Below are 9,478 nucleotides of genomic sequence, written 5' to 3'. Positions count from 1 at the left end.
AATTATTAGAATCATATTTTAAATCAATGTTTATTTTAATAAAACTAATTAATTATTACAACTAGAACTTAGACAAGTGAAATTTTTTTTTTCAATAATAAACTACATTATCTATTAAAAATAAAATTTAAATATCTTGGCGTCTATCTGTGTTAAAGACAGTCAACAAAATTTAAAATAACCATACAATTAAACTAAATTGCCTAATCATTAGAAAAAAAGAATTTATATATTTTTTTCTAAAATACTATTTTATGTATCACAAAGGTTATAAATAATTTAAATAGTTAATAACTTTTGTTAACTCATTTAGTAAAACTCATTCATCAAATCAGGAATAGATGATCTTTTAACATTCATTTAACAAATATTTTATAAATGAAAATAAAAAGAGTAATGGAAAAGCATATTTATTTCAATACCTTGGAAATCAACAGTTATACACTCTTATCAACATTACTACTACACTAACTCTGATGAATTTTTGTACTTTATTTTAAATTAGACATTATTATTACACTCTTTTAATTATTATACCGTTCAATAATTTTAATTTTTCTATAATTGGTAAGATAAGACTTTAAAAGTAATCACCATTGTTATTAGAGTAACAGTGGAAGTGAATTAAACACTCAACATCAACTGTCTGTTTTTAAATATCTGAAAACCAAAACCCATCAGAATACAACATCCTTTCAACAAACAAATATTAGAAATTACTGAAACTAACAGATTAAAATACTCATCAAATCTATCAAATAAACCATTAACTTTAATTATAAATGGTATTCTCACATTTAATTCTTTTGTTAATAATTCTGTTTATTATTTCACTAATTCTTCTTCATCAACACCATTAATAAATATTAATAATAATGGTAATAATAATATAATGATATTTGATGAAACAGTAAGATTAAATGGTCAATTATCAAATTGTATTGTTTTAACTGGTAAATCAAATGAAAAATTTAAATGTATTCAATGTAAAAAACGATATTATTTAAATTCAAATAAAGAATGTCAAGTTGGTTCACATTGTAATAAAATAAATAATCAAAGTCATTGTATTGAATGTGAAAAAGGATATTATTTAAATTCAAATAAAGAATGTCAACCATTACCAGATAATTGTATTGTAGTATATAAAACATATTGTTATCAATGTAAAGAAGGATATATTAAAGAAAAAGGAGAATGTAAAGAAATTGATAATAAATGTAATAAATCAGAAAGAAATTATTGTTTAAAATGTTCAAATGGATATAAAATAGAAAATAATCAATGTAATGGAGATAAAGAAGATCAATGTTATTATGAAGGAAATAAATGTGTATCATGTTCAAATGGATATACATTAAACAATAAAAAATGTTCAAATAAAGAAAATCAAAATGGAAAGAATGAAGAAATATATTGTGAAAATGGAAAATACATCAATAATAATAAATGTATAGAATGTTCAAAATCAGAAATATGTAAAACAAATGATATTGAAATAAAATGTAAATATGAAGAATATTTAGATAATAATAAATGTATAAATAAAACATGTGAAGAAGATATGATAAAAGATCAAAATGGAAAATGTAATAATAATATTTCATATTGTTTAAATAAATCATATGTTAATGGAAAATGTGTTGAATGTTTAAATACATATTCACCTAATTTGAAGGGAGAATGTATTAATACAACAATAGAATATTGTGAAGAACAAAATACATATGGATGTAAAAGATGTAAAGAAGGATATTATTTAACAAAAGACATGAAATGTTTAAAATGTGATGATAAATGTGAAACATGTTATGGAACATCTACATATTGTATGAGTTGTTCTAATGATAAATATTTAAGAAATGATAAAACATGTCAATCAAATGAAGAATTAAATGGAACATGTTTACAAATATTAGCAGATGGAAGTGGATGTGGAATATGTCATAAAGGATATTATAGAAATGGGAAAGGATGTTCAAAATGTGAAAAAGAATGTTTAACATGTAATCAAAAAGATAAATGTATAAAATGTGGAGAAGGATATTTTATGAGTTCAACAGGAATATGTAAATCAACAACAACAATTAAAGGATGTAAAGGAGAAATAGATAAAGAATATGGATGTAGAGAATGTTTAACAGGATATTATTTAATAAATAAAGAATGTTCAAAATGTGGAAATAAATGTATAACATGTTTAAATGAGAAAGAATGTAATAAATGTGAAGAAGAATATATAACAATAAATAAAGAATGTATTCATTATTCAAATATTAATAAATGTAAAGAAACAAAAAATAATAAATGTTCAAAATGTTCATTTTGGTATGGAAACAATGAAGAAGGAACAAAATGTAATAAAGAAATTGTATGGTGGATGATAATGATAATTATCATCATTATACTTATTATCATCATTATAATAATTATAATTATAATAATAATGATTAATTACATTATAAAACGCAAAGAAAAGAAAGAACAAGAGAAAACAACAACAATATTTAAAATTTCACAATCAAATATCAAATTCATATCACTTGGAGATGGAATAATAACAAATAAAAAAGAAATAGAAATAGGAGAAGGAGAAGAAATTGAAGTAAATAAAGAAATCAGAGAATTAATATGTATTGGAAATGAAAATAAAGAAAAAAAGAAAATACAAATAAGTAGAAAGAAGAAAATGAAAAATATTCAATTAGAACAAACCCAAATATCATTACAATTGAAGGAGGATATGCATGTGAATTTGAAATATTTATTACAATCAAATGTACTACTAAAATTAAAGAACAAATAATGATAATTAGTAAAACACTTAATAAAACACAAGAAGAAATAATTAAAAGTATTTCAATTAAAGGAGAAACACAAATATCAACACGACTTGATCCCGATGAAATTAAAGAAGAACATAAAATAGGAGAAGGATCATTTGGAATTGTATATATCGGAGAATTTAGAGGGAATCAAGTAGCAATTAAGAAAATGAAACAAATTGATAAAGATGAAAATAAAATGAAAGAATTTGAGAAAGAAGTAATGATGTTAGATAAATTTCGAAGTGAATATATCATTCATTTTTATGGAGCAGTATTTATTCCTAATAAAATATGTATGATAACAGAATATGCAAAATATGGATCAATACAAGATTTAATTAATAAAAGAACAAACACGGAAATACCAAATAAAATAAGAATTAAATTCATGATAGATGGAGCAAAAGGAATTTCATATCTTCATTCAAATGGAATACTACATCGAGATATTAAACCAGATAATTTTCTTGTTATAACACTTGATGATAATATTGGAGTTAATTGTAAATTAACAGATTTTGGAAGTTCAAGAAACATTAATATGATGATAACAAATATAACATTCACAAAAGGGGTAAGAACACCAAAATACATGGCACTACATGTCAATTCATTTTCAGTAGTAGTGTTAGAAAAATACTGAGTCGACAAAAAATTTCATTTAAAAATAAATATCTTTATTTCGTTTTATATAACACTAATATGACTATCAAAAGTGTTGAAAACTATTTATTTTCTAGTTTGTAATGAAAGCCTCACCACACCAACCATCAATAAGATTTTACTCATCGAAAGTCAATGGAGAATTGTTTTCTTCTGAGAAGAAACAGTTTGATGAAGAAACAATGAACAAACTCATCGAAAAATACTTAGAAGAACCAGGCAAACTTAGCCTTCTACAACTAACAAATATACTGTACTTTGTTTCTTCAAATTCTCTTATTTATAACACTGAAATGAAAGTTCAGCTACAAGACTCAAAGAATGAAATTCTCATTTACTTTCCAAAAACCTTTGGGTTTTGTATTTCCGCACAACCAAATTATACTGTTTTTGACTATTTCCACTTTTCTCTTATCAGAATTCCATTTAACTCTCTTTCATTTACACTGTCTTTCTCCTCATTTACTCACCAACACAACCTCTGTTTGTAGTTTTGTTTTATTAATTTCTGTTAGTACTCATTATCATAGTCCCACGAATAATGGAGATTTCACTTCCAAGGATAACTCAGTCTCAATGCCCAGTCTCAATTGACCTCCACATCTCTTTGGATGGAGTTGTTAATAAAGTGGACTGCTTCTCACCTTTTCTTTTCACAAAAAAGGAAAATTGGAATAGAACTCAATATTCTCTTTATCTGTCTAGTGATAAAAATGTATTTCAAGATCAAATCTCCTTTCAAATATTATATTCATCTGCTTATAGTTTTAGTGTTTGTTATGACGACGGGAATGTTCCCTTCTTACATCATGAAAACGTGATAAGTTCAGACTGTTCAGCACCAGTTACTCCACCTTCGTTTTATCATACAAATTCAGAACGTCTCTTAGTCCCAGAGGAATTAAGTCCTCGAGTTAATGACAAAAACAAATATTATTCTGGATATATAAGTGTATTTAAAGATGAAATCAAAAAAGAGGATAAAGGTTCTTGTCTTATCTTAATAGAACTTGAAAATAAAGAAAAAATCAAAGAAATTGTTGCAGTAATAAAAGATAAAATGAAAGGATGTGATTTAACTTTGATAATTAAACACGAAGAATATGATTTTGTGGTTGAGGGATATCATCCCCTTTTAGAACAAATGATACAAGATAATACAAAAGAAAATAATATTAAAAGAGCAGAAAGTATAACTCAAATTCGGGCAGCAAGAAAAAAAGAACCAAATACAAACGTTTTATATTTTACAGATAAACAGAGGCTGACAAAAGAATTTGCTGATTTAGTTTTAGAAGGTTGTAATCTTATTTACTTTCCAGACCCTTTATTAGACCAACAGAACTCTATGAATTATATCAACCTATTAGAGTGTGTTAACATTGAAATTATTCATAAGCCTATGTTACTGGAAACAATTCAACAAGTCTTAGAACAGGTTAGTTGGAAGAATTCAGTACCAGTTATTACTCGTAGTAGTCTTGTCTCGTTCATGCCAAGTAATATACTAACGCCATTTATTAGAAGGGTTATTTTCTTTTTGGCTCCAACAACAGAGATGAGAACAATTACTGTTTCTCACAATAAACATCTTTCTCACAGAAGTTCTATTCAAATTAATAACTCAATTTTGTATCTATTTTATCAACTCAAACACTGGTCTATTCAACCAACAAATCTTAATGCGAAAACTTTGATTAGAGAAAGTCTTATGAGTGAACGAATAACTAAAAGAGCATCAGATCCAGGACTTATTGCACCAGGAATAAGAGCTTTCATTCCCGAGGCATTAAAAGTTATAAAACATTCAGACCAAATAGTTACAAGAAACAAAAGTAATGATAGTTTAAGAAAAGTTGGAAGAGAGGAAAGAATGAAACGATTTCAGTGCATCATTCAAAAAACTTCTGAAGATGTTATTGGATTAGATGCAATTAGGAAAAGTGATATTGATGATAGAATTAGTTATAAATATTACTGTAAAATTAAAGACGAAAATAATTTTGTAGTACCTTCTGGATTTAAAAAAGAATTAAAGAAAATGAAAGATTTAAAAGAAATCAAAGAATTAATGAAAAAATATAATGAAAAAGAATGTATTGATGTTAAAATAGTTGACCATGTTATTGAAAATTATTTATTGAAACGAACACAAAAGGACATAAAAGAGTATAAAAGTAAAATTGACTTTTCTGCTTATTCTACTTCAGGAATGAAAACACGAATGGAAGATTATTACCTTTGTATTAAAAATATGAACAAAATGATTCAAAAAGAAAAGAAAGAATTAACATATTTTGGAGTTTTTGATGGACATGTTGGAACTTCAGCTGCTGATTACTGTAATTTTAAATTACATAATGAAATTATGAGAAGTAAATCATTTCCAAAAAATATAGAAAGTGCTATTCAAGATGGTATTGTCAATGTTGAAAATGGGTTTAAAGAAATTGCAATGAAAACAAAAGTTAATGCTGGAACAACATTAGCCATAGTGATGATCTATGATAATACCATCTATACTGCCAATGTTGGAGATTCAGAGATTGTTGTTTGTTATAACGATGGGTCGTATATTGTTACATCAGAAAAACATAACCCAAGTGTTGATAAAGAAAAGGCCAGAATAGAAAGTTCTGGTGGTAAAGTATTTTATAATCATGGTTGGAGAGTAGATGGTTTACTTGGTGTTTCAAGAAGTATTGGTGATGAATCAATGAAAAAATATGTTATTTGCCAACCAAAGATATGGAGTAAGGCAATTGACTCATCACTCCAATTTATAATCGTTGCGTGTGATGGGTTTTGGAATGTATTTAAATATGAAGATGCTATCAGTCTAGCAAGAAATTATTTATTCAATTATTGTTTTTCTAAAGAAGAGGATAAAGACTCAAATGGAATTATCCTTCCAAGAAATAAAGGAGACGTTGCACGATATCTTATTGATATAGCATTAAAAAGACATTCATTTGATAATATCACAGTAACAATTTGTTATTTTAATTAATTATTTCATTCAAAATAAAAACAACAATGTTAAGAAGAAATTTGATTAAATTTTAAGTATTTTTTTCCCTTTCAAAGAACTAATGAATCTTTGTGTTCTGTTTTATTAGTTAATTGCATATAAATAGCAATTGGTGCAATAAAAACAACAAGAACACATTGTGTAAATATTAGGTCATTTGTTGTAAAGCAGAGGATTAATATAGAAACAACAAATTGGGTTACAATAATGAAAATAGGGAATTGGAAAGTCTCCTTTTTAGTGAAAAGGAATAAAGCGAAAAAAGTAATAAAAATGTTCCATATAATAACAAAAATATATGTTGTTAATACATAAATATTAAATCCATATTTTAATATACTTGAAAGAGTTAATAATGGTAAAATAATAATAATTGAAAACAATACTAATCCACTACGTTTTCTTTCTTCTAATTTAATAAACTTTTCAACAATAATCAATTCCAAGAGAGGAACAAAAATGAGGACTGAAATTGACGATCCATTTAAGATAAAATAATGAAGGAAAACACCCATAATAACTGACCATGGACCACTAACAATTGTCATCATTGTGTTGTATGAATATTTCTTAATCATTTGTTTTTGAGATATATTATTAGCTATTAAAACAGCTACATGTAATGTGAAGTGTAAACTAAAAACTACACTTGCTATAGACCTTAACTGAATCAAGTTAAGAGTAATTACTACTGCACCAGCAAATGATAATGGAAGAGAAATACATAATATAGAATATAATGGTAACAACAATTTAATAGTTTTTTGATTTATAAAGATAGTTTCCATTGTAATAGCAATACCACAACATGACGGTATCAATAATAAGATAAAGAACCAAGAAGGTGCAATAGGTAAATAACCAAACATATAATGAGCAAATAAAAATGAGAGAGAAACAATAAATACTAATCTAGTAAGGAAGTTATGAGCAATACTGTAAGTATAATTAGTTGAAGTAAATATTAAAGTTCCTATAATAAAGAATATCAATAATTGATCAAGAGAAGAACTTGCACCAAGAGAGAGAAGAACACCAAGAGCACCTCCAAAGAATCCAGTAAATGGAATAACAAAGTAATTATTCTTTAAAACATAACACTCATGTGTAGCAAGAATACACATTAATAAAAATGTTTCCAATAATGTTTGGACATAAGTAGGAACTTCATTGAAATAAATAACATGAAGAGTTGAAATAAATGTTGCAGAAATAGTTAAAGAAGTTAACGCATTCCATATCTGGTTTACAATGAAATAAGTAGTGTCAATAACTACGTCAGGGTGATAAGATTGTCTAATAATGATAGTTGATAGATAAACAGCAATAGAAAAGATAGACAAATATCTTGGGAAAATAAACATTGATAATTTTGCTATTTGGAATGAAATTATTATAGCAAATGAAGTTAAATAAATCTTCTTTGTTTTATACATTAAATAACCAATTAAACAAAGCATTATACCTGTAAAAACACAATAAATATCATTATAAAAAACACCATTTCTTCTTGATGCAACAATATACTCAATTGTAGCTAATCCAAAAGAATAAATAGTTGTAAGAACACTAAATGTTGTTCTATTTGTTTTTACCATTAAATAAGGTAATAACAAAGTGAATGTTGCGTATATTGCATAAATAATAGTAAAGTCATGAAGGTTTATATTAAAAATTATAAATCTAGTAATATGGAAATAAATATGATAGAATGAAGTATAAAGATACATAAAGAGAACAACAACAGCAGAGCTAACAGAAATAAAAGTAATTATATCAAAATCAAATCTAATTCTAAATGCAATTAAGCCAATTCCTAATGATGTTATAATTAAAGTTATAGTATTTATTTTTGAAGATGATAATACTAAAAAGGTAAGTAATGATATTAATAAACATAAAACACTACACTCTATTATATTAGGTCGTTTTAGTGTTGTTAAAACAAAAATTACGGAAATAATTCCAACTAAAGTAAAATAGATCATATTATCTGATAATAACATTGTACAACTTGATACAAACATTGGTACTGAAGCTAAAGCTAAGAAATGTAAATGAGGAGTTAATATAAGAAGATACAATGACATTGGTAACATAATAATATATAGTTGACCTAATTCTAAAAAGGAAAATACAGATGCAATAAGAGTGATAATTGCTGAGAATGAAATTAATATTGGATCATCTCCATTTGGTGAAGTAATTAAATGAACAAAAACGAAAAGGAATGGAACGTAAAGTTCTAATGAAGGAATAAAATGAGTAATAGCATAACTTGTTACTGGAATAGAGATAAATCCTAAAGTAGAAGACATTATATTTAAAATAACTTCAATGTCTTTTTTATCAATAAAATTAAATTCTTTAATTAAATTAAAATTAAACATTATACATACAAGATATAACACAATGTAAATCATTAATGTAAAGAATATTAATAAAGTATTAATACTAATATCCATAGTACTAATAAAATTAACTATTAGTGATAAAAAGAAAAACCCTGTTAATACAATAAATGGTATTGATGCTTTAATAGACAATGCATTTTTGTTAATATTGTCATATATCATAATTCCACCAATGACTAATAATACAATGGTAGGTACACCACCATAAATGCAACTAATAAATGTAAGTAATAAAGCATGAACAGTCATTCTGTAATTAGATAATTTAAATAATGGTTTTGATTCTTTAGTATCAATTTGAATAACAGGTTGATCCATTAATTAAAATATTAAGTTCTTTCTTTTTTAAAATATTTTTTTATTTTAAAAAAGAAAAAAAATTAATAAAAGTAGTTACATATAATTTAATTTTAGTTAAAAATTAATAAAATAATAATTAAAATATAGTTAAATTATTATTTAAAAGTAATAACTATTTTATGCAAAATCTTTTCAACTTCAACTTTATATTCAGCCCATTGTCTTCTGTAATTTGCACCCAT

At 25.1% G+C, this 9,478-nt stretch overlaps 3 protein-coding genes across 3 annotated transcripts, besides 9 other annotated features; 2 read left to right on the top strand and 1 right to left on the bottom strand.

Moving 5' to 3' along the window:
* The first annotated feature begins 13 nt into the window (after window positions 1–13).
* Window positions 14–58: a sequence feature (AT_rich).
* A 21-nt stretch (window positions 59–79) lies between these two features.
* Window positions 80–135: a sequence feature (AT_rich).
* A 79-nt stretch (window positions 136–214) lies between these two features.
* Window positions 215–256: a sequence feature (AT_rich).
* A 606-nt stretch (window positions 257–862) lies between these two features.
* Window positions 863–898: a microsatellite.
* On the top strand, window positions 893–3,471 carry EDI_138440 (protein serine/threonine kinase, putative; the record flags this gene model as incomplete). Its single annotated transcript, XM_001737938.1, has 2 exons — window positions 893–2,605; window positions 2,680–3,471. 2 exons carry the CDS (start codon window positions 893–895, stop codon window positions 3,469–3,471), a joined length of 2,505 nt encoding a protein of 834 aa, XP_001737990.1.
* Window positions 2,381–2,451: a microsatellite.
* Window positions 2,554–2,696: a microsatellite.
* Window positions 3,472–3,574: 103 nt separating the features above from the next.
* Window positions 3,575–6,501, top strand: EDI_138430 (protein phosphatase 2C, putative; the record flags this gene model as incomplete). The annotated part of the gene is made up of 2 exons (XM_001737937.1): window positions 3,575–3,974; window positions 4,022–6,501. The coding sequence occupies 2 exons, from the start codon at window positions 3,575–3,577 to the stop codon at window positions 6,499–6,501; spliced, it is 2,880 nt and encodes a 959-aa protein (XP_001737989.1).
* A 71-nt stretch (window positions 6,502–6,572) lies between these two features.
* Window positions 6,573–9,254, bottom strand: EDI_138420 (uncharacterized protein; the record flags this gene model as incomplete). Its single annotated transcript, XM_001737936.1, has 1 exon — window positions 6,573–9,254. One exon carries the CDS (start codon window positions 9,252–9,254, stop codon window positions 6,573–6,575), a length of 2,682 nt encoding a protein of 893 aa, XP_001737988.1.
* Window positions 8,185–8,205: a sequence feature (AT_rich).
* Window positions 8,865–8,909: a sequence feature (AT_rich).
* Window positions 9,253–9,417: a sequence feature (AT_rich).
* The last annotated feature ends 61 nt before the right edge of the window (window positions 9,418–9,478 follow it).

Source organism: Entamoeba dispar, genomic scaffold (assembly GCF_000209125.1).
Source record: "Entamoeba dispar SAW760 scf_1105229460983 genomic scaffold, whole genome shotgun sequence".
Taxonomy (NCBI): Eukaryota; Evosea; order Mastigamoebida; family Endamoebidae; genus Entamoeba; species Entamoeba dispar.
Note: the sequence above shows the minus strand (reverse complement) of the source record. Positions and strands in the feature narration are given on the sequence as shown.